Source organism: Vulpes vulpes, unplaced genomic scaffold, assembly GCF_048418805.1.
Source record: "Vulpes vulpes isolate BD-2025 unplaced genomic scaffold, VulVul3 Bu000000626, whole genome shotgun sequence".
Classification (NCBI taxonomy): domain Eukaryota; kingdom Metazoa; phylum Chordata; class Mammalia; order Carnivora; family Canidae; genus Vulpes; species Vulpes vulpes.
The window spans coordinates 1,506,126-1,532,696 of NW_027325669.1; the positions used below are offsets into that span (position 1 = coordinate 1,506,126).

Here is a 26,571-nt window from a genome sequence, read left to right on the forward strand (position 1 = left end):
ACACCTTAGAAAGGCAACAGTAGCCTGGAGTGATAAAGGCTTTTGAAGTCCAATGTCTCAGAGTCCTTGGGGATATTGAATCTTGCTCCAACATCCCTCGACATAGAGGGGTCTGTATGTGAGCAGTAGAAGCAAATGAAAAGAGTAGAAGCCATCACAAACAAAAGATATTGGAGTTTGTTTAAAATCAAATATAGACTCAATGCATTATTTAGTCACATTTTGAATGACTGATCTTAGAAGGACATTCATAGGACAGCTATGTGGAAGACTAATTTTTTCATCATTATCTACTTGCTTCCCTGATTTACAAAAAACAGAGTAGCAAAATGATAGCTCAGGCTTCCCAAAGTATTTTAGAAGTATATTAATGAAAATATACTTTGATACATGAACTAATAATAAGATGAACTTGCTTTTTTTCCTGTGTCTTATGACACCAAATATTTAGGATTAATCATTCTGTGAAACTGATAGACATGGGCTAGCTAAAGGCTGCGTTCAAGATTAGCTTGTCAAAGACATGTGTTTCTAGGTACTTGCATAGCAACTATTTGCTAACACAGACATTCAGAAAGCCATGACTCTTTATGGCAAGGAGATGGGGGTTCCCACAAGGAATAGAGCAAAATAAGAAACTCAAGTGTACTAACATGAGAAATGTCCTTAAAGCACCGTATGAGAAAAATCTACTCTTGAAACAGGCAAAGTAGGCAGCATTACCTGTTTCATGGACAATTTCATCACTACTTTTCCATTTAGATAATAAGGTTACTAAGGAGTTTGAGGTCTGAGTTGATTTTCAAGGTTGGATTTTGGGAATGTAACGCCTACAAAAAAGTAGGATCAACGTAATTCTCATCTGTGCCTCCTGCTGATTCTAAAGCAGCAGCATTTTGGAACATCATAGTGAACAGCAGCCTCTGGTGCTGGTTTCAATGATCACCGTCTACCTGAGGCATGACCTTGGGCCAGTTACTTAAATTAACTCTCTGTTTTAGTTTCCTCATCCATAATATAGGGATGGTAATAAACCCTACTTCATAGGATCATTATGAGGATTCAGTGAGCAAGTATTTGTAAAACACCTAGCATTTATCATGAGTGAGGCATTATCTAGGTGATTTTTAATTAATAAACATATTTAAGCGGCAGGTGTATTTTCCAACTAGACATACACCCTGATTCCTCAATCTGCACAGGGAATTGATGAGTATCTTACCTGTGTTGCCCCAAGATCTGTACATACCCTTAATATGGCACAGATCAGGCTCTACTCTGTAGTGGAATCTAGATCTCTCTCTCTTATTATGGATGAGCTCCTCACACAAATATATTCAAGGTCATTGATTATATTATCTTTGTAACCCTAACATTAACATAGTTTTTGGTTCATAGAGGCATATTTGTAAACGGTTTTTGAATAAATCAATATATAAAGTATGTGCACGCTTTTTTGTTTTGTGTCTATGATGACAGTATAAATGTATTCTTTTGATAAGAGAAGAAAATATTTTTTTCCTTAATCTTTTGCCAGATTTTCTCCTTTATGTGGCTTCATGCTTGTTCAAAAGAGAAAAACTTCTTGTTCTCATTGCTTTTGCAATCATTCCAAGGAGTTTTTAATGTCAGGTCAAAAGAAGAATAAGACTGGCTTTGGGAACACATATCTAAATCTCAGTGGCTGAGGAGTTATTACAAATCCAGCTGTCCTGTCTACTTAGCTCAATGCCCAATGCAAGGGGTTTGAAATTGGCTATTACCAATAGGAACATTGTGGCAGAGGGGTGTGTGTGTGTGTGTGTGTGTGTGTGTGTGTGTACATGCTTACTTGAGTGCATGTGTTATGAGTGGCAAGACGCAGTGTTTTACAAAGCCCTTCTTTCACTGAATGGAAAAGGTAGGAGTGTTCACACTCAATGAACTGACCAGTAAATCCCTCTTAGGAGATATTACTGGATTGTCTCTCTGTTAAAAAAAAAATGGATTCTAGTTTGACTTTCTTTTTTAACATTTTGTAATTTACCCTTATCATTTCCAAAAATTCAGATGTATTCTATTGGAAATTACCTAAATTGAGAGAAAGATTTTTTTTTTTTTTTTTGTGGAAGAGCTTTAACAATGTAAGCAGAAACAATCATCTAGTTACCTATAGGAATAAGTTTGATTTTGCAAAAAATAAGACTTGGACTTTATATGTAGCATTTTCTTTCTCTATACATAACAATATAAATTTCTCAGTTTTTAAAAATCAGTATGTAGAGAGATGAAAATGTAATCCTAAGAGAACAAGAGAAATCTTTCATACATTTTATATACCTACACCATTTACAGAAGGTATGTGAAATAAAGAAAAAAAAAAAAGCTATGAAAAACACTTGGTGTTCAAAAAATGCTCTTCTTTGAAAGGCAATCACTGAGATTTACAAATGAAGATTATCATTAATTACAATAAATATATAACAGATGCTAGACCACATGGCATAATAAAAACTTACATACCCCAGGTAGCACTTGCAATGCATTATTATCCATCCACAGCTCCCTTAAATTTTGTATCTGATCCAGAACTTCAGGCTGGGAGAGAGATAGGAAGAAAGACAACAAAATTAGTTTTTTTCTTAGCAATTGTGCTAAGAAGTGTAATTTCTTGAATCTGGAAACTTTATTTGTCAATCTAATGTTAATCCTCTAGGAAGTTCTAAGTTTAACCCAACCTCCATCAAAACTGGTAGTCCCTGAGGTAGCCAGCCTAGAACTGACCTGGAAACAATCACAACAACAATAATAAAAATTAAAATCTATTACGCTGTCTTAACAGCCTACAGTCATCCTTTATAGCATTTATCATACTCTAATTACTCAATGCGTCTGTCTTCTTCACTAGAATACAAGCTTTTGAAGGGCAAAGCAATGTTTGTTTTTTAATCACTATTCCTCATATCCCTTATATTTGCCTTGGTACTTGGCACGCAGTAGGTTTTTATTATATGTGTGTAGTAGAACCTTACACACACCCTCCCCATAGGCATCACATTACCGTGATATGATAATAGTACGAATTGGACCCACTCGTTTCTTATCCCTTCATTTACTCGACAGATTATTACTGGTTGAACAGTGGATGCCCTGTATGTGAAAAGCATACTGTAGAGTCCACAGTTATTCAAACCCAGTTCCTGCCTTGAAGTAGCTGATGATCTAATTGAAGAGACAAATACATATAAACAACTGAAACAGAAGGTAGCATACGAGAGAAGAGAATAATGTAGAGAAGATCAGAGAAAGGAGAGAGAGAACACGATTAGGGTGTAACACATGGTGCACAATGAAATACTCTAATTCCCTAAGTTGAAGTTGTCTCTGAATTCCACTTTGTGGGCAGCAGACTATATAGAGAGGATAGAGGAAGCTATTGCCACCAGCATCATCTCTTGATTTGTGATGACCTTTTTCTGATTTCTCTCCAAAAATTATCCCATTCGGGACCTTAAGGCCACCTGCTTCCCTTGAAGTTGACTCCTTTTAGTCACTCTAGGGAAGTGAGGAAGGCCTGTATTCACCTGGCCACAGGGTTGGCTCAAGGATGGAAACTGGAGCCATTCAGAACAGATGAGAAGCAATGTTTCTTTCACTGAGACTTCAGGGGAAGAGACTCTTGGTCTTCCCTGCTGAATTAGCAACTGGAAGGATACAGCTCTGAGAGTTTCAGGCATGAAAAAAAAGAAAAAAAAAACAGGGAAGAGCTTGTTTGATTTAAAAGATGGATCCTGATGACATATTGGGCTGAAATTAAGCCATGCCTGAAGTCAGATGTTTCCTCTCTTTCAACTGCAAAAAAAAAATTATCACTGAAACAAGATACTACCATAGTTCAATAAAATTTGAGACCTAATTAGGAAAACCAGTGTATTTTATAGAAAAATAGTGGAAAAGAATCGAATTGTTTCTATGTAATGATGAGAATATTGGTAATTGTGAGGCAGCAGGAGTTACATACAAACATCTGACACATTAGTAGGGCTGCAGAGACTGCACGACTACCTTGGAGAGAGCCTCTGATGCCTTTGGACTGCAACTGCAATGGAACATGGTACTGTTCTCTGGAGAAGTTTCATTTATAACAAGGATCAAAATCTAAAGTTAGATCATGGCATTCAGCTGTGGACTCAGAGGCATGTGTGAGTAAGTGTGGAAGATTTCTTTTGTGTGTAGGAAAATATTCTCACTTTTACTTAGATCGACAGGGAACAGGCAGTGAAATACTCTACCTGTATGTTAAGCTGGGCAAGGGTGGAAAACATGAATCAAATGTAGGAAGCACAGTCTAGCGTGCAGAAGCTTGGAGGCAGAGGGATGGCTCGGAACAGTCAGGGCAGTTGGAAAATATCAGTCGCATGGTGCAGATTTTCCTATGCCTAGGCATCATGCAGACTTTAGAAAAAGGGAGGGTTGCATACTGGTAACTTCAATACAACCTCATCTTTGCAATAAGACAGACACTAATTTACAAATTTGGATCAATGAGCATCACTCAAGATAAACTTGATTGTGCTGTGGTAACAAATTAATCCTGAAATCTCAGGGGCTTAACACCAGATAGGCTTCCTTCCCATTCCCATTACATGTCCAGTGTCATGGGTTTCTGCCCCCACAGTCTTGTGTTGTTGCCATCTCAAGACTTCCAGAAGAGCAGGAGCAGAGAAGAGAGTGTAGAAAACTGGGCACTACTCTTAAAAATCTCAGAGTACATGTGACACATATCACCTCTGCTTATAGCTCCTCATCTAGAGCTGTTTATAAGGCCTGGACCTACGTTCAAGAACGGCTGGGAGATATAAGGGAAATTCATGGAATATTTGAACACTACTGTCCATGCCACACAGTGACATCATATAAAAGAAAAGAATGACAAGAATGGATAAAAGTACTTTAATAATTTACTTATCCCTTTATTCTGTAAGTACTTATTAAACACCTCCACAATTCCAGGCCTAACACTGATGCATGGTGTAGTCTAAACTGATGGTCTATTTCTAGGCAAACACACAAAAGGTAAATATATGGTATAATGGGAATATAAGGAAAGGGGGACCTATATGCCCTAATTATGAGGAAGCCACATAAGTATTCATGAGAGGGAGTTGGTCAGTAGAGAGGAGAGGACAGGAAGCACATTTTAGCCAGATGCATAGGGGAGAAATAGTATAGATGTATGAATGGCAACAGGCAGTTTGCTTTATTGGAGTGTGAAGTTTGAAACAGAGTGAGTAGCAGAAAATGAGGCTAACAGAAGAGGGTGGGGTCTATGAAGTCCTCATATTTTGTTAGGGAAATAGAAGATTATTATATGGGTAAAGGGACATCACCAACTGTTTAAAAAATATTTTTAATAGGAAGTGATAGTGGAAAAAAGAAAAGAAAAAAACAGGAAAATTTAAGAGGGCTAATAATGAAAGAGGTAATGAGGAATAAAGAGAAGTTGTTGGATTCAGGAAACATTTAGAAGATGAAAACAGTAGGATTTGGTGACTTGATATAAGGTGAGAGTGGGGGTCATGCATGTCCTCCAGTTTCCCAGCACCTGGTGGTGCCACCAATGGAGATGCAGAGAATATTGAGGTAGGAACAGATATGTGGGGAGACTATGATTTGCTTTAGGTTCCTGTGAGACACAGGTGGAGATGTCTATGGAACCGTTTAACTATTAAAATCTGAAGCTTAGGGAATAGGTCTGAGCTAAGGATACAACTTAGGTGTTTGTGGAGGTAGAAACACATGTGGACAAGTTCCCTACGAGGGAACGTGAGGGAATCAGAGGTGCAGCTGAATGAGAGAGGAACCCTGAGGAACACTAACGTTTGAGAGCTACACACAGGAAGAGCAGACTCAGAAGAAGGCAAAGAGGAACAGAGTCCAGGAGAGTATGGGGTTACTAAAGCCCAATAAATAGAGTTGTATTAAGAATAACGGAGTGAATAAGAGTATCGTTTGCAGCAGAGGCATCCAGTGAAATAAGAGACTGAAGATGTCCACTCAGTTTTGGAAATATTAGTATGCTGGTAACCTTGGTGATAGAAATCGAGGGGCTAGTAGGAAATTGAGGAAGTCAAGCTGATAAGAAGACACTAGTAGGAAGGGACAGATTGAAGACAGAGAAAATGCAATTTTTAGAACTAATGGAGTAAATTCTAAGAGGTGATAAAATAAGATGAAACTGATAGCACGGAAAGAGAAGCTGGCCTTGAATAGAAGTAGGATACCTCTTTCACTGAGACTCAAGGGAAGATGGTAAGGATGGTGTGGTTGTAGGTGAACCCTATGGGGGGAAGAAGTGGGAAGAGGGCATGTCTGAAAGTCTCAAAGTTTCTTGATGAAGTAGGGAGCAAGATAATCTGTTGAACAGGGGGGTCAAGAATTTTCTATATGTAGAGCACCTGGGCAGAATGGCACATACTAGCAGAGTTTGAGGGGAGTCAAAGAAGAAGCTAGGGGCAACCAAAGGAGCTCTATCAATAATAATTATTTTAACTTTTTAGGGGCTAGGTGGGGGACTGACAGTCTAGGAAAAAACAGAAGAAGCAAGAGATTTCAGGTTTCCATGAGGTCAGCGAGGAATGCAGGAGATGTGAGGGATTGAGAGAACTAGGAGGATGAAAAGTTCGTATGAGAGCAGAAGTTAGGAGTGTAAGATTTCTGAAGTGGTTCCAGGCAATGACAGACTTGACGCTGGAACTCTGGGTAGTATGAAATCTTGGTGTGTGGGCAGGGCAGGATGCTGTGGGAACATAAGGCCTTGCATGGTCTCTAAAAATTTGGGTAGACTTTCATGCACTGCCTAACATGTTCCCTTGGCTGTGTCGGAGAAGGTGGCAGATGAAGCTGACCAATTATACCTGTCAAATATCTCTCACACTGGGTTCTCCTGGGAACCCTAGACGTCCATGACTACTTGGAAAGGGATAACTAATTCCAACTTATATTTCTACTTTATTTCAAAGGTTCTCATTTAATTTATTTAATAACATAATAAGGTAATAATAGTCCTACTTTATGGGTGAAAAATCTGATAATCATTTCTTGGGGAAAATGAGAATGATTTTATGAGGGTTGCATAACTGCAGCTGGGACCGTTCCTCAGGTCTTCTGGCTCCAAAGATGACATCATGTTACAGCTTAAGACTGAAATTCTGAAATAACGAAGAATGCTGGTGATCACAGATGCCCAATAAAGAAAGTAAAGCATATGCTAGATTTCAAAAAAAAGATAATATGTTTATTACTGGATATTATAATAAAATGTGCCACAGAAGAAATTTCAGCTAGTTCCTAATAACAGCAGAGAGAAAATATATTTAGTGGATCAATACATGACCTCGTTGAAACAAAAACCATAACATGAAGATGATGCAATGGCATTTCATGATCAATAAACAATCTTAAGTGGGTCTTTGAACTGAACTAAATGACCTGCACCACCCAACCTCACACATAAATTGCCTTTTTTCATACTACAGATCTTCCATGATTTACGATGGGGTTACATCCTGATAAAGCCATCATAAGTTGAAAATATTCATATCAAAAGTGCATTTAATACACCTAATCTATTGAGCATCATTGCTTAGCCTGGCCCACCGTAACCATGCTCAGAACACTTACATTCACATGCAGTTGGGCAAAATTATCTGATGCAAAGCCTATTTTATAATAAAGTGTTAAATGTCTCATATAATTTATTGAGTACCGTATTGAAAGCAAGCAACAAAATGGTTGTAAACGTATCGGTTGTTTGCCCGGGTGTCCCCCTCGCTGACTGGGAGCCCCTCCTCCCTGTTGCTGCCCAGCACGGCCAAACAGCATCCCACTGCATATTGCTAGTCGTATGACCAAAATTCAAAATTTGAAGTCTAGTTTCTATTGAATGTGTACCGTTTTTGTGTTATTGTGAAGTTGAAGAATCATATGTCGAACCACGGTTAAGCCAAGGATCATCTGTACTTGTTGTCATAGCAAAGTCAATTGTGTCCATTAAAAATGAATGAGTTTACTTAAGAATGGCTTCGGGTATTCAATGCTGATGAAGGTGTGTGAGCACAAAGTGCTTTGAGGATTATAGGTTAGCATAGTCGTCTAAGGAAAACGTTTCCAAATATGTTTCTCATGTCTTAAAAATATTCACATCTGCTTTCAGGCAACTAGCCTTACTGAGATGCTCTGAAATATAGAAAATTCTTACTGTAGAAAAATTTCACTGAAGAATAATATAATAGAATATTATAATATAATATTTATATACAATATAATAATTGATATATTAAAAATTTCACTGATATAATTGATATATTAAAAAGTTAGTCACAGTCTAAATAAACAATAGCTTAAGGGAACATATAACCAAATAATGATAAAATCTTTTGTTGTTATAGTATACAACAATGAAAGTGAATTATCTATACTTTTAAGTGTGCTGATGGAAAGATCTTGCAGACATAAATGATAAAATAGGCATAAAAATTCATATAGCACAAGTTGATTTCCAAAAATTATAAAACAGTGCTATATATATATATATATATATATAAACATATACATATATATGCAATTAAAAAAGGACTATATGGAATAGAAGCGCACCAAATTCAAAGTTATAATTGTGCTGTGATAGGAACAAGACCAGGAGGGACCAGCATAAAAGACTTCCATTTGAGCTACAGTGTTTTATTTCTTTCAAAAAAAGATTGAACTCAAATACAAAAAATAGTCAACTTGTTCATTTTGGTTAGTAGGAATTTAACATATTTCTTTAAAATTTTTATATTTTATATTTTATAAAATATATTTTAAAATATTATATTATAATGTAAATATTAAATGCATATTTAATAGAAAATATTTATATATTTTATAAAAATATACTTTTATATGTTTTTACTTTTTTAAGGGTCAGAAAAATATCAGAGGAAACTACATCAAAATATTAATTTAAAAATATCAATGGTGAGATTATGAGCGATTAAAATTTCGTCTACATTTTTTCTATAATTTCCAAATTTTCTATAGTATATAGGCATTACTTTAATAATAAAAAAATAGAGAATATTTTATTCTAAATTTATACCCACCTAAACCACTTTAGAATTCTTTCTGAAGTGACCTTACTTTGATTGCTAAAATGGTCTAAGAAAATGATTACATCAGCATGAACATAAATGGAACATATATTTTGCATGACTGCAACAAACTGCAATAACTCCTGTCATGTATATACAATTTTAGGCTGTTCTACTGATTTGGATATATGTGTTACTTTTATTCCACTAATTTACATGATAGAGTTTGACTATATTTATTTATACCTCTATTAAGTTTTTTCTTCCATGAGGTTAAGAGAAATATTTACTGAAGAGCATAACATCTGACATGTATCTAATTTTGTCAAAATTAAACCAGGAAACCTTAAAATTTTAAACTTTAGGAAAAGAACTTTAGAGGGTGCCTAGGGGTTCGGTCGGTTGGACATCTGACTCTTGATCTCAGGTCAGGTCTTGATCTCAGGGTCATGAGTTCAGGCCCCATGTTGGGTAAGGAGCCTACTTAAAAATAAACAAATTAAAATTAAGAAAAGAAAAAGAACTTTAAATTTTAAGTGTCTTAAAGTTGATGAGATGATCTGATGATATAATAATAACATCTTGTTATTCCCAGACACTGTGCAGAGACTAGAAGGCAGCAGGATGGAACCTATTTCAAAATGCAGATAAATACAAGTTTTTTTTTTTCTGAAATCAACAAATGTAAAATATAAAATGCAAGTCTGAAAAATTATATTCTCTAACCAAAGTGATATAATGATATTTCATTGAGATATTTCAGTTACTATATTTTTTCTAAAGTTTGAGATTGATACTTCAAATTATCATTATTTTATGTTTGCCCTCTTTGATAATTTTTAGAGTTTGCAATTTGCCAAGGAACCAAGATTACATTCTAAGAAACTTTCTCCCGTTTCTCATTAAATTTTTTATTTAATAATATGCTTGGTGTGCTACAGACCGTTAGCTCTCATAACTGGGAAACTTTCCATTCATGCATTTCATAGTGCACAGCTGAAATCCTTTCTGATATACAAAACTGGATGATTAAAATTGTTCTGTTCTGATGGCCAGCCGACTTGTTCATTCTCTCAATTGTTCTGTCCTACACACCTTGAGACCATTTAACTTCTTCAGTCAATTTCTTTGGAGATGAAACGGTTAGCTCCAGAGGGTCTCAGCCTATTTCCACTTTACGTTAGTTTTATGTTTCCCAATTTTATTTCAGACGCCATTCCCACAAAAATGTTCGTATATTAAAACTTTACTTTTAATTTAATTACTGCAATTGGTAATTTAAGAAAATATTTTTACATGCCAGAAAATATTTAAGAAAATATTTTTAAGAAAATATTTTTACATGCCAGAAATTATTGAATGAATAAATAAACAGGTATTCTTAACAATTAATAATAAGATGCACTGCTGAAATAACTGTGATTAATTTATAATTAATTGAAACACTTTCAGCCATAAAGTTTAATGAATATTTTAATATGAATATGAATATAACATATTCCATTTAAATTCTCAGATGAGTATGTTGACGGCACACAGGAAAAAAATCTACAGAAGACATGATTTTGAGAGGGAGAGACAATACATGAAATGACTGAATTAGTCTCCAAAAGGATCTGAAAACGTTAGAACACTGGACAGCTCTAATTATGTGAAGTTTAATAGGGACAAACATAAAATCCTGCCATATGTTTCCCAAACCAATTATACACATATACATTAGAGGCAGAAGGAAATGTGAAGAAAATTGAGGATTTAAATCAAGAGTAAGCTCAGTGTTGACTAATTCATTTGCTTAGAGTTGCCTTCATTCGGTCCAGAGACACCGCCTGCCCCACGCACAGAAGACATTACGGTGATCTTTGGGAATATGATTCAGAGTGTGAAGGGCTGTCCCAAGATCTTTTCTATCAACGTCCTGTTCTATGCAACCATCAGCCCACAGAAGGACTACAGTATTCTGTTCCCCTCTAGGTGCCCCAGGGTAAAGGTGTCTTCAACAAACCAGAGCTTATTCAGAATAAGCCATAGGAGAAATGGCAGAAATGATACGGAAGCTGGAGATACAGAAGCTACAGGCATGCAAGACGCCGGTCTTTAAATAACTGAAGGTTGTTGCATGGAGAGGGGCTGGATTTGTCCTACCTTTATCACCAGTTCAGAATTAGAATCAGTGAGGAAAGAGTTTAGAATTAGTATCAGTGAGGAAAGTTGTAGGAGTGATTTTTTTTTCCCAATTAGATCTGTCTAAAATGAAATAACCTAATTTCCCAAAGGAGAGAGTGATTCTTCTATGAAATGAACATATAGCTCCCCAAGAAGATCCAAATAATAAGAATAAAACAGTAACAACAACACAAGCTAAGTTCTTTTGGACACTTACTACAAAATGGCATTTTTCAAGGTGCCTCTACATAAATTATTCTTAATGAATCTTGACAGCTATCCAGTGTGGTAGGTATGATTTTTGGACAGGTAGTAAGCAGGGTGGTTAAGAGCTTGGTTTGGGGACCTGGACGGAGTTCAGCTCAGGGTTTTGTTGCTTACAGGCTATAAAATCTTGGTTTGGGTTCCTTGTCTGTAATAGGTGAATGGCAGGGGCACATTAATGAGGATTAACTGCTCTTAAATATTTGAAGTACGGGGGTCTCTGGGTGGTTCAGCGGTTGAGCGTCTGCCTTCAGCTCAGGGCGTGACCCCGGGGTCCTGGGATCAAGTCCCACGTCGGGCTCCCTGCAGGGACCCTGCTTCTCCCTCAGCCTGTGTCTCTGCCTCTCTCTCTGTGTTTCTCATGAATAAGTAAATAAAATCTTTAAAAAAATATTTAAAGTGCTTGGAACACTGAAAAGTTTTAAGTGCTGTGCTCAATACTCAGTGAATATTACCTATTATCCCCACCTTACCGACAAGGAGATTTGGGCATAAAGAAGCAAATGACTGTGCCCATAATTTTATGGCTATTATATAGGGGAGACAAGAGCCTGATCTTGAAGTTTTGTCAGATGATGAATAAGAGGAGTATCCTAGAGAAAAGTGCTAAGTGGTTCATTTCTAGCATGGTGCTCCTTGGGCTGGCAGCTTTGAGATGAAAGCGTCAAAGGAAGAGATCAGATGCTAAAGAGAAGCTTTAATTCCTTCAACAAATGTGTTCAAGTCACTACTTATCAGGAGTCTATTTTGTACCAAGCACTGGAGAAAAAGTAGAGAAAAAAACCAACCAACCAAACAAACAAGCTCTCATGGAGATTACGTTCGGATTTCCTGGGGTGGGTCCCATCACGCCTTGGCAATTAGGGAAGGGAAGGGATTCTGATTCCATGATTTCCATTTTAATGTACTATCCGCTCCCCCACGGAGATTACACGGCTTGATGATCTCGTCTGAATCGAAACCCGAGAGGGAGAAACTGTCTAACATATACGCTCGCATCTCACAATTCAAACTGGTCTCAGCCTTCTTTCTCCAAAAACCCACATCCACTTCCTCCCTCCCCCTTTCTCTACACTGCAGCCCGGAGGCCATTCCATTATGTCCTGTATCCCACTATCCAAAGAATATGAATCTCGGATACCTTTACCATATGGTGCAAAGCAAGTCTCCTCTGACCCTTTCCTGTCCCTACACCTCCATTCAAACTTGGGCCTCAAGGAAACCCGAACTTTGCTGCTCCTAGAGGCATCAGGCTTTCTCTCGCGACCAGGACTTCCCAAATGTTGTTCTCGAAGCCTGTGGGTCTGATCATTGATCGGGCGAGGTATTCCTTTGGTGTTGGTGTTCCTACTGGAGGACTTTGCCTATGATACTGGGAGCTCCTTGAAGCAGGGACCTGAATCTTATTTACCTTCGTATCTCCAACTCTTTCCAAGGGAATACGCTAGTGCTTCACACATTTCATCTGAATTGAACAGAATCAACAATCCACACTCATAATCAATATTTTCCTCCATTCCAATTCAGTAACTCACTCCCAATACCCCACTTAAGCTGTCATCGCAGGAGTGTGTACCAACTCTGAAATCTCAATCGCACATTCCCCCTGGCTGACCGTGGGCTCCTGCACTGCCATTCCACTTATGTCCGTGCCCTGGAATTCCCCGGGAGCAGTGACTGGCGTGACTTCTATGCTGACTTCACCTTTATTCATTTCTCTTTCCTTCCTTACCAGGCCGAGATTCACGAGTAACACTTCATCGTCATGAACAGTTTCTTGCAAACGTCACTCGGCAAATGTGTCCTCTTTTGTCACATTCACCCCACTGATCTGAACTTGGGTTGAGGCCAACTTTCTGCCCTTTCTGCTACTGCACTAAGCTTTGTTTAGAAGAAATCACAAGTTGGCTGATTGTCTCACTTTAAATTCATGACAAATACCTGAAATGGGGACCGAGTCCTGCCACACAACCGGATTACTTTTCCTTGAGATGCTCAACTCTCTGAGACCATTTCAGAGTTCTTCGGTCTTGTCAAAGATCGCATCCTCCTCTCACCCCCAGTTCTTAGCTTACCTATATTGTTCACTGAAACAAACAAGGGACCAGAGACGGACTTACTCCAAGGGTAAGGAAGCTTGACGCTCAGGCCTCTCACGTGCATGTTGAGACAGATTGGCAGGGGAATATATTATAAAGACAACGGGTTAAGATTGCTCTGGTTTGCTACACATTCTTTCCGTCCATCGTACTTCCTTGGGTATAATGTGGCACGTCTGAAATCTGGCTTAGTTGGAGCTGAGTTGGGGATGCATCTAGTTTGGCTTTAGCACGATACGTTTATGTGTTTTGTAGTCACCTCTATGGCTCTCTTTCACTGACCGCCGCTGGCCTTACAAACGCATGTTCCCTTCCTGTCCATATGGGCTCTAGATCACATCTCTTCCATTTCTTCTCGATTTGCAAGGATCCAGACCTGCAGTTCTCCCCTTTCTCACACACATCAATCTCTGTCTCTACTGGGCCACGCAAACATGCTTTAGTTTCTCTTATCATGAAAAAATACTGTTTTCATAGCCTCTCTAGCCTCTTCCAGCTACTTTCCCACTCATTGCTCTTCTTCACAGAGACACTTTAGAAAAAGTTTTGTCACTATTTGCCTTTGCTTCCTTATCTCCCATTCACCCTTCAAGGCACTCTGAAGTATCACTGAAAACTCATGTTCTTGTGAAAAATCATCATGACGTCTACCTTGGTGCTGGGGTCCCTAAAATACAGCTACATAAATCAGACTTAACACTTAGTTGCTAAAGTCAGAGAATATAGGACAAATAGCAAATCGGGAAGAGAAAACAATTTTATTTAATTAAGTAATTAATTAATTTTTAAAGATTATTTATTTATTTGAGAGAGAGAGAGAGAGAGAGAGAAGCAGGCTCCATGCTGGGAGCCCCACGTGGGACTCAATCCCAGGTCTCCAGGATCACACTCTGGGCTGAAGGCAGCACTAAACCACTAAGCCACTGGGGTTACCCAGAGAAAACAATTTTAAATATAGAGATAAAGAACTTATATTAAGGCCCTGTTGACTAAAGGAAATTTTATGGCTATAAGTATTTTCAAGGTAGAAAAAATTTGCAATTGCCAATGCAATTTCAAATTCTAGAATCTTTAAGTGATGTATGGATGTTCTTAATGCAAATTATAATTATAGTAAACTATATAATTTGTATGTTATACCTATTTTCTCTTTGTCTTATTAATGTTTGAAAGGTTGAAAATACATGCATACACTTTTGGTTACAACATATTCCATAATTGATACATTTTTTATGGGCTAATCTCTGAAAATACCTACAACAGCTTATTTATTTTTTTTGTACCAGGTACGTATCTTTCTAATATAGATAGTTCACTGAATGAAAAACAAATCTGAGTCACCATTTTTTATTTACCACCATCGGTCAATTCTCTGATATGGATTAATTTATAATAGCAGTGATAATTTTTTTGGAAGATCTATTTATTTGAGAGAGAGAGAGAGAACATGCATGCACTTGAGTGAGGGGAAGGGCAGAGTTAGAGAGAGATTGAATCTCAAATAGACTCCATGCTGAGCTTGATCTTATGGCCTTGAGATCACGACCTGAGCCAAAAACAAGTGTGGGATGTGACTGTGCCACCCTGGTGCTCCACAGTGAGAAACATTTTTAATAAAATTGCTAAGAAGTGCGTAAGAATCTATTACGGCATCAGTCTTATTTTCTGTAGATACTGGAAAACTTCTTTTTGTCTTGGTACTTCACGACATCATTACTGGATTTTACTTAAGTATAGTGGATGGTAGTTTATCTGGCAAAGGCCAAAGCTGAAATTTCTTTAAACCTTTAGTTTGATACTCACTATTGTAAGCTTCTGGAGCAGGTCTTGCATCGTTGAATCCTAACTCTTAGCAGTGTGCCTGTTGCAAAAATATACCGCCAATGACCCTTGAAGGTCATAAAGCTGTACTGCAGAACTCAAGTACCTTCTGAATCTAAGACTACTATTCAGAGTGTTTCAATGAAATTCAGAATTAAAATTCTTTGAAAATCAGTAATCAATGTCTAGCCTGTATGATAACTAGTTCTCCACAAACTGTAGAATGACCAATTACTTGAACAGAAAATAGCAAAGAAGTGGCTACTGTTCTGCTATAAATAGCAAGAGTTGCAGCAAATAAGAAACCGAACTGTCAAATGTGTGCACATTATCTTTTCTGCTTGAAAGTCAGTCAATGATAAGCCAGATAATTACGTTTAATGACAGTATCTTAAAGCTGTTCAGTGGAAGTGAAGAGCTCTATTAAAAATTGTAAATCTTGGGCAGCCTGGGTGACTCAGTGGTTTAGCGTCGCCTTCAGCCCAGGGTGTGATCCTGGAGACTGGGGATTGAGTCCCACATCGGGCTCCCTGCAGGGAGCCTGCTTCTCCCTCTGCCTGTGTCTCTGCCTCTCTCTCTCTCTCTCTCTGCGTCTCTCATGAATAAATAAAATCTTAAAAAAAATCCCCCCCAAATTGTAAATCTTTCCATAGGAAGACCATTTTGTTGGGTTTGGTAGCAAGAGTAGTTTTTTAGGCATTCCTTTGGGTGAGAAAGGAATGAAGACAAGACCCATTCACATTTGGGTTCCAAAGCCATTTTGTCTTCAATCTATAGCAGTTACAACATTCTAAACTGAGTCGTAACCATTAATCCTTACAACTTAGCCTAGTGGATGCTTAATAAATATTGGCTAAATGAATAAAGAAAGTGATTAGTATTATTGGTAGAAACCTTGACTCCTGCTGTGCTTTAATTTTCCCATTAGAGAAATGGAAACCCTTATATTTATCCTATTTTACTTCACTACATAGTAATGTTACGTAGGTCAATAAAATCTTGTGTGTTACACATCACGGGCTTTTAAGCTACACTTTTTTTTTTTCTTAGAGGGAGACAGAGAGAGAGCAAGAGCACTGGCGAGGGGCAGAGAGAGAGGGAGACTCCCAAGCAGGCCCCAGGCTCAGCACAGAGCCCATCATGGGGCTCGATCTCACAACCCTGAGATCATGACCTGAGCCAAAATCAAGAGTCCAGATGCTTAACTGACTGAGCCACTCAGGCGCCCCTAAACTACATTTTGAGGACATATATATTTATAAACATTATTGGAGTTCTATGGGTTATTTTAAGTAGAATTTGAGTTATTAATATTGCATATTTTCATTTTATTAGTCCTTAATATGTCAGTGTCTATTTATTATTCCTGTATATGTCATCTTCTACTTTTATAATATTTTCTGATATTTACTCCCCATGTAATCTCAGTTAAGAATTAGATTAGAGCACAAAGAGTAGAAGTATTGCTGGATAATTATTATATTTTCTCCATATGCCACATAAACAATATAAACGGATAAAGAAAAGATAACATTTTACAATATCTATCCCTAAACCTGGTTACTGTCATACTTATTATCTAACTAATAATAATAATAATAATAATAAATGAAAGCTAATAATTTATGCTACCTCTCATTATTAGTTATTAAAACCTATACTATTTATTTATAAATGTTCTAACCTGCCACTTCTGAAGATTTAATAACTACTCACCAAGCCCTAACTTCACGGGCAGCCCCGTGTTATGGGACATAGGAGCATGTGCATGTGGGGTGGGGGAACTCAAAGAGTATTATAATCTCAGATTATATAATCTCAGACAAAATGTAGACATAGGTTAATGAGGAGAGACATAGGATCCTGAGCTACATACTGTGGTGAAAATGATAGGAGTACATAAAGCCCAGATAAAAACAAAACGAATTGAGGAAAGAGGAAAATATTAGTCCACTTGACCAAATACTTTATAAGAACTAGTGAGAAAATAAGGACAATTACCTGTTTAATCAGATTTTAACATTTCATTGTTTCCACACTTGCTTTAAAGCCCTTTAAAACTCTCAGCTTTATTTTTCCTGCACAAATTCTATCATGTGAACTACACATTAAATTATATATATTTTTATTAGTTTTATACAACAGTTGAATGAGCTGTTTGCCAGGGTATATTAAACTGTCAATACAGTTCCACATCAGCACACCCAAATTATTCTTATGGTACTGTGTTGATTCCTTTATTAACCCCCATTTGACGGCTAATTGCAACGATGTAATTTAGTAAAATTATAATATTTATTGGTGCAATCTACAAAGATCAAGACGATGTAATTTGAAATTACATGCTTGATTGTTTTGCTTGTCACTGTAAAAAATTGGTATGTTTTATTGGACAATTTTTTTTTATATTACAAATGAGCAATGGGTTTTGAGGCTGTGGCTCAAAAGAACTTATATTGTATCAACTTTAAATGGGGTACTTCCTTATCTATGTGACCTTGCCCCATATTTATAATTCTAGAATTCCTTGCGAACTATCTTAACATACTCTTAACTTCCCTCCCTAGCCTGCCACTCACATTTTTGTGACTCTCTCTCAAACTATATTGCAGTCACCATGCACTCGTCGTGCTCCTTCCCGCTCCCTCTTCTACCTAAAGTGCTCCTCCTCCTTTCCTTTGCCAGGTTAATTTCTACTCACCCTTTAGATTTCAACTCAAGATCACTTCTTCAGGGAAGTCTTTGGCCAAATTCCATGATAGACTCCTGAACACTTGTGATGGCTGGAATTTTACCTTTGTGAGTGCACTTGATTACTATCAGTTTACCTCACTAGATGCATGAGGGCAGGGACTATCTTTGTTTTTCATTTTACTTTTGTATATGAGAGTTTGACAGAGCGATTAATAAATGTATTCACCCAAAAGATATCTATTGACGACTTAACACATATCAAGCACTGTGCTTGGTGTGGGGGGATATAACAGAGAACAAAATAAAATCATATAGCTACATTCAGTCATCCAAGAGTTGTTGAATGAATAAAGGAATAAATGATAACTTGTTGAAACAAATGATTCCCTATCAACCTTTCTTGATATGGAAGGATCAATCTTTTAATATGTGTCGTATGCATGGTGCTTTACCATTAACATTTTGCATACAGTGCCTCGCAAGTAGTAGACTGCTAATGACCATTTTCCAGATTGGTGAATGGATTTATTTCTAAGCGGGTTAATTTTAGATGTGTAGCTGATGCTGGCTATGCTATAAGACCAAAGGAATATATTTTAACTCCAAATTTATTATCCATTTAGTAATAAGTGAATCTTTTCTTCATGAGTGAACAAGAATGCTTTTTTAAAAATTTTGGTTTATCATTATTATGGTTATTTAATATTCAAATTCACGCAAACAAGTCAATAAGGGATTTTGCTAAAAATGTGAATTCCAACCAACATAATATGAAAAAAAAAAAAAGTTGTCCAGACTTCAACTTGTAACATATGCTTCAGGCTATTTTTTTCTTTTTCATATGGAGTTGTGAACAGATGCTTGGGCAGGTTAATTCTGTATTAAATCTTGTACTTCTGCACGTGCCATGAAGATGGATGCTTGCCAAGTCAGCCCTGTATCTCCCTTATTGGTCATTAATCACATCAAAACCACTTATTTTTGCTTTTATTAAATTAAAATGAAAATGAGAGTTCTGCTAACAAAGGTTTATTTTATAGAGTGGGGAGCTCCGCAGCCTCATCTTTCATTCCTCTGCCACAAGAACCTCTGCTCTCGTTAAAATAATCTAATTGCCAACCCTCAGCACGCTTGTGTTTCCTCACCTCCATCCATTCCTATGATCTTGTTAATCCCCTGGCTGGGATGCTCTCTTCCCTCCTGACCTGTCCAAGTCCAATTCATTCTTCAAAGCCCAGCAAATCTTGTGTCTTATGGAAAACTTTAAAAGATTACACCAGTCATCAGGAATCCCACTAACATACATCAATTCTACAGATTTAAGAATCTACTATGTTCAAATAGCTAGGCCACAGACAGGAGAAACACCCACATCAGATCAGGCCTTGCCCTTGTGGGCTATAGTTTAAGAGAGAAAAAAACATCAGCATTCATTTAACAAATACTTAATAACGGGTAACCATTTTCAGGTTTACTGCGAATAAGAATCATTTCGGGAATTTGATAAAATGTAGATTCCTAAGCTTTCCACGCAACCCATTGAATCAGAATTTCTAACAGTGTGATACAAATCTAAGTGTTTAAATTTTTAAGTGTTTATAGCCATTTGAGAGTCTTATTTAATATACACTGCTTATATACAGGGGTTACTGAGATGAATGCACAGATTCTCTGCCCTCAAGGAACTTACATCTTAGTTAGGGCAGGTGGTTAGTCACAATACAAATAATATATTTTGTGATGGCTATATTAAAAAAAAAATTGAACAGGCTTGTGAAATGGTTTCAGGGACCACAGAGGATAGAGAGAGTCAGTAGTACTTGTATGCAACGAAAGCACAAGTTAGCCTCACTGGGTTCTGAGGGATTGAAAAGAAATCCTTTTATGGACAATATTCACCAAGCACTAGAGGTAGGAGAAGGGAAGGTTGTGTGCTGCGATCATGCACCTACCCAGACAGGGACACGTATAACATAAGAACGAAAGTAACGGGCGCAGCAGAGATCTCTTTATATGGAATCTACCGGAGGGGAAGATAATTTCCAGCTAGTAACATCAGCTTGTTCTCTATAGTTGACAGTATGTTTCTGGGTTTTCCTCTCTCTTATTTTCCCCTATGATAATTTGTTTTGTTTCTTAAATTCTACATATGAGTGAAATCATATGTATTTGTCCTTCTCCAACTGACTGACTTATTTCGCTTAGCAGAATACTCCCTAGCTCCTCATCCCAGTTGCCCGATTAAAGGCAATATACCTGCTTCTTTTCTCCTTTTACTCACCCCACCCCTTTTCTGCTAGTTCTTTATTTCTGGAATCCGACTTTTTGTTGCCCTTCATTTCTTCTGTCTTCATTTCTTAGTTCTGGCTTCATCATCTGTTTCCTAAACTATTACAATAATTTTCACTCATCCCTGTTTTTAATCTGTTCCTATTAAAGTTCTGGGTTCTAACAATTTCTGACACATAGCAGGTTATCGATAAAATATTAATTGAGTGATTAATTCATCCTGCATATTAGAGGTAAATTGTAAAATGTAGACTTTGAATATGTCACTTTCCTGCTCCACAATTTTTAGGCTATTTATCATTTATGAGCTGAATACTAGATGCTTAGCATGACATTCAAAGACTCCAATACTCTTGCTTCAGTTCATTTTTTAAATCTCAACTCCCTTTATCCTACAAAAGAATCGGTACTCCAGCCATATCTGACCACTTCATTCTAATCCTCCTCCTCTAACGTCTACTCTTCTGTAACTCCCACAAGCTAGCCTCTCTCTCCTACTTACCTTTCAAGTGCTTCCTCACCTTGAACCTGCCTTTCCTCCCAAAGTCACTCTTCAGTTCCCCTGTTTTATAATCCATCTCTCCATCTACCTTTTATTTGCTAATTGCGGTGCTATCATTTGCACTTTCAACATTTCTGAAAGGTAAATTTATGTTTTATTCATCTTTGTATTCTCAGTGCCTAAAGTGCCTGCATAAATACAGAGTAAATGTATGGTGAATGAATAAACAGTAAGCTGATTCAAATGTCAAAATGGGATTTATCTTCCATCTCCCCCCAAGTTCCCCTAAAATGACAAAACAGAAACAAAGCTGAAAACAAATGAAAGAGAAGAAATTGGTGCTGCAAGTAATGGAAAGGGTAAAAATAAGAAGCCTGAAACTTAGAGAATTCTGTAGAAAGTACAACGTAGATTCAATTATGTTTTTAAAAAATTCAGTGTGAATCACCTGTGACTTAGGACAAATCAAATGGGGTCCCGCTGGGAAGTCTGAATTGCTTGGTTTCTCTAATGAGATCCAAAAGTTTGTATAAATTAGTACTGCTTTTGAGAGGGAAAATTTGCAGTATCTATTAAAATGAATCACATATAACCAGTGATCCAGCAATTCTACCTCTAAGAAGTCATTCTCTGCAAATATTTGCATGTATATGTAAAAAGTCGCTCACTGCATTATTAAAATAGCAAAATAGTGAAAACAAGATAGATGTCCATCAATGGGTTATAGATTAAATAATGTGATGTCCACTCTAAGAAACTTTATATAACTTTGAAAAGTATAAAAGATATACGATGCCCATTTTATGTTCTTCAGTGAAAAAAAATGCATGTGCACATGTACCTTTGCAAATGAATAGAAAAAGAAGTCGCACGACAGACATTAAACTGTGTTTACCTCTGGGGAGTGAGACTGGGAGGTTGCTGAGGAGGGTTTTTCTCTTTTTCCTTTTTATATACCACTGTATTAAAATCACTTTGGTAACTAAAAAGCAATATAAACAGTTTAACAATTTAAACAAAGAAAGTTTCCAGATATGAAATAGCAGGGGAAGGGAGCAAAATAGGCCATAGTCAGTCCATAAGGAACAATTGAAGGACTCCTAAATAGTCAGGGATTAGTACTTAGGGTTATTTCACTAGCTGGAACTGCTTATTAAAGATCTTCCCATTGGCTTCTGATATGAGCGATAGGGTCAGAGAGAGAAGGAGGCAGTATTTCGGCTAAATCCAGGCTGGCACAATCAAGACAGCAGCGAAATTCTGTAATGCATTTATCCTCATTGATAAGTCTTCCTCCACACCTTGCTGGCAAGTGCAGCTGTGGCCTCTAAGAATTCCCTGGCAATGGCCAGAAAAGATAGTGGGTTGAGAACTGCTCTGCAGACCTGGTAACTCAACTAGAATATCTCATAACAGGTGGCTGACTGCAGCATTACTTATCTAGACATGGGCAGCAAGCAGGCTTGGAATCGGACATTTGTCTTCTAAAGAAGGGTTGTCTTCTATCATCTATCTTTCTCGAGGGCCCCATATGACATCTTCCTGTTTGTCTACCTGCTTCCTCACATACCATTGCCAAATGTAGTACCCTGCTTGGAGGCCCAGGGAGAGTGAAGTAGGAAAAGGGAAGCAAAATTGTATAGGATAAATTATTTTATGGTAGAGGTGGCTCAGCTCTGTGTTTATCTCTTGGGGAAGCTATATGGCTAGCGTTGACCCTTGGCTGAGATAAGGGCACTGAACTAATTAATTATTTATAATGTGCTATTGAAAGTTTGAAACTCCCCTGGCAATACCCAGGGCTGATTTGTTTATTGGGGCTTATATCTGGCATCCCCAGTTAGGTAGCCTGGCTTGGCAATGTGTAAAGAAGGGCACAAAAACCACCATTGGAAACTTTTAGGGAGCTTTTTGAAACTAGGATTTATCATGTAAATTGTGGTGGTTTTATTTGGAGATGAAGCACATCCTTGTATGAATAAGAAGGATCTTGGGAAGCTGTACTTGGAAGGTTCTTGGTCCCCTGATGTTTGCCTACATTATCTTTCTACTGCTCTACTGTATCATTTGCTTTTATTGAAAGTCTTATGTGAGAACGCCCTGTGGAGACTTTCAAATCCTTCCAATTATCCAACATGTTGTAATCTTTGCAAAAACAATGAATACAACATAGCTGTATTAGTTTTTCAATGCTGCATAACAAGTAACTGAAAATTTAGCAGCTTATTAAACCAACATTCATTTATAAAAGTTCTCAGCTCTACAGGTCAGAAATCAGGGCATTGTGTGGTTGTGTTTCCTTGCTTAGGGACTCAAAAAGCTAAAATCATGGTATTGACTAGTCTGCATTATCATCTGGAGCATGGAATCCTCTTTCAAGCTTACGTAGATGTGGCAAGATTTAGTTCCTTCGGGTTGTAAGAGAAAGGTCCCAGTTTCCTTGCTTTCTGTCTGCTACTCCTCTGCTGGGGTCACTCCCAGGTCTCAGAAGCTATTACATTCCTTGAAATATGGCTTCTTCCATTGGCCCTCTCACACTTCTAATATCTTTAATTAAAAAGAGTCCATTCCCTTTTATAGTAGCCTTATTAGGTCAGATCCACTCAGAATAATCACTCTATTTAAGGTCAGCTGACTTGGAATTTTAATTACATAAGGCAAAGTCACTTCCTGGCACTACTTGTATTAGTGTTTGAATAACTGGGAGAAGACTTCTGTATTTCAATAGGTTCAGATCTTGGGGGTCATTTTAGACTTCTGCCTTTCATAATGGTCCCCAAATAATAATTGAACCTATTAATACCAACCACAGAATTGCATTTTGTGGAGCCAGAGAAGGTAGGTAGAAGGAGACTGTTGGGTATCAGATTCTTATTTTACTGGGGTGACTTTACTTTTATCTATTATATACAGTTATAGTCTGTATAAATTATTGCTATTATATTTTGTTCATACTCCTTTCTTTGGTAATCACATACAGTCTCGCGGTTCTAAATTGTATATAAATTGTATAAAAGTAGGGAGTTGTATAAGAAGTAAAAGTGTAGTTTTTGTATACAAATGAAATTAAGGGGTTATTAGTTTAAAATAGATTCTCATAATTCTAAGATGTTTTTGTAAGCTCATAAGAAAAACAAAGAACATATCTATAGTTCACACACACACACACACACACACACACACACACACACACACACAAAAGAAAGGAATAAAATATGCCACTACAAAAAAGTTAACAAAACACGAAGGAAGATCACAAGAGGAAAAAAACAAAAAAAGCTACAAAGGAGACACAAAAAAATTTTAAAAAGTGGTAATAGTAAGTCATTCCTGATCAATGATTACTTTAAATGTAAGTAGATTGAATTCCTCAATCAAAAGACACAGAGTCATGGCTTTTGAGTTTGTTTTTGTTTTGTTTTTTTGGCTGAATGGATATAAAAAACTAGACCCAACTATATGCTGTCTACATGAGACTCACTTTAAAGACACACAGGCTGGGAGTGAACGAGTGGGAGAAGATATTCCATGAAAATGGTAACCAAAAGAAAATAGGGGAAATCATATATATATCAGACAAAATTGACTTTGAATTAAATACTTTAAATCAAATACTTTAAATTAAATAGACATAGAAATAAGCTATATAATGATAAAAAGGTCATTCCACCAAGAAGGTATAATAACTATAAATATATATGCACCCAATATCAAAAAATCCAAATGTATGAAGAAAATATTGAACAAATTGAAGGCAGAGATAGATAGCAATATAATAATAGAGGATTTTAAAACCCCACTTTCACTAATGGATAGAACATCCAGACAGAAGATCAATAAGGAAACATAGGACTGAAACAACACTATAGACCAAATGGACCTAACAGGCATATACAAACATTTCACCCAATAGCAGCAGAACACACATTCTTCTCAAGAGCACATGAAACATTCTCCAGGATAGATGACCTGTTAGGTCATAAAACAAGTCTTAACTAATTTAGGAAGATTAAAATAATACCAGGTATATGTGATGACCACATGGAATGAAACTAGAAATTGACAGGAAGTATACTAGAAAATTCAGAAATATGTGCAAGTTAAATAACATACTCCTGAATAACCAATGGGCCAAAGAAGAAATTAAAGGGAAATTAGAAAATATCTGGCGACAAACAAAAATGAAAGCATAACATATCAAAACGCATGGGATGCAGCAAAAGCAATTATTACAAGGGAATTTTATAGTGATAAATATCCATATTAAAAAACAAAGAAAGATCTCAAATGGATAACCTAACTTCACACAACAAAGAACTAGAAAAAAGAAAACAAACATAGCTTAAAGTTAGCAAAAAGAAAGAATAATAAAAATTAGAGAATTAAATGAAATAGAGAACAGCAAAATAATAGAAAAAATCAATAAAACTAAAAGTAGTTTTTCTGAAAGGAAATGGACATCTGTTTGACGAGACTAAGAAAAAAAAAGAAACCTCAAATAAACAAACTATGAAATGAAAGGGGAGACATTACAACAGATGCTACAGAAATAAAAACAATTATAAGAGACTACTATGAATAGTTAAGCATCAGTAATTTGGACGTTTCCTAGAGAAATGGATAAGTTCCTAAAAACATACAACCTACCAAGACTGAATTATGAAGATATAGAAAGCCTGAACAGACCAATAACAAATAAGGAGATTGAATCAGTAATCACAATCTCCCTACAAAGAAAATCCAGAGCCAGAGAGTTTCACTGGTTAATTCTACCAAATATGTATAGAAGAATTAAACCAATCCTTTTCAATCTCTTCAAAAGACTGAAGAAGAGGGCACATTCCAAACTCATTTATGAAACCAGCATTACTCTGATGCCAAAACTAGGTAAAATACATCACAAGAAAGGAAAACCAAGGCCACTAGCCCTGATGAACATAATTCAAAAAATCCTCAACAAAATACAAGCTAATTGAATTCAATAGCACGTTAAAAGAATGACACACTATAACCATGTGGGATTTATCCTGAAGATGCAGAATGTTTTAGCATATGAAAATCAATCAATGAGATATACCACTTTAGCATAACAAAGAATAAAATATCAAAATCATCTTAATAGATTCAGAAAAGGCATTGACAAAATTCAACATCCTATTATGATAAAAACACTCCACAAACTAGGAATAAAAAGAAACTGTCTCAACATAATAAAAGCCATATACGAAAAGCCCACACCTAACATTTTACTCAATGGTAAGACACTGAACCTTTTTTTAAAAATCTTTTTTCTTTTTTTTTAAGATTTTATTTATTTATTCATGAGAGACAGAGAGAGAGAGAGAGAGAGAGAGAGAGAGGCAGAGGCACACAGGCAGAGGGAGAAGCAGGCTCCATGCAGGGAGCCCAACATGGGACTCAATCCTGGGTCTCCAGAATCAGGCCCTGGGCTGAAGGCGGTGCTAAACCACTGCACCACCAGGGCTGCCCCAAAATGAACCTTTTCTTCTAAGATCATGACCACGGCAAGGATGCCTGCTCTCACCACTTCTATTTAACACAATACTGGAAATCTTAGAGCATATAGGCAAGAATAAGATATAAACAGTATTCAAATCAGAAA

General features: G+C 36.9%; 1 protein-coding gene across 1 annotated transcript in view; it reads right to left on the reverse strand.

Annotated features, from left to right (window-relative positions):
* Window positions 1-26,571, reverse strand: part of LOC112934595 (leucine-rich repeat-containing protein 7) — a 155,198-nt gene that overhangs the window by 118,323 nt on the left and 10,304 nt on the right. Inside the window, 4 exon segments of the mRNA XM_072745077.1 lie at window positions 2,503-2,577; window positions 12,617-12,907; window positions 13,120-13,270; window positions 21,844-21,930. Coding sequence (XP_072601178.1) covers window positions 2,503-2,577; window positions 12,617-12,907; window positions 13,120-13,270; window positions 21,844-21,930 — 604 coding nt within the window.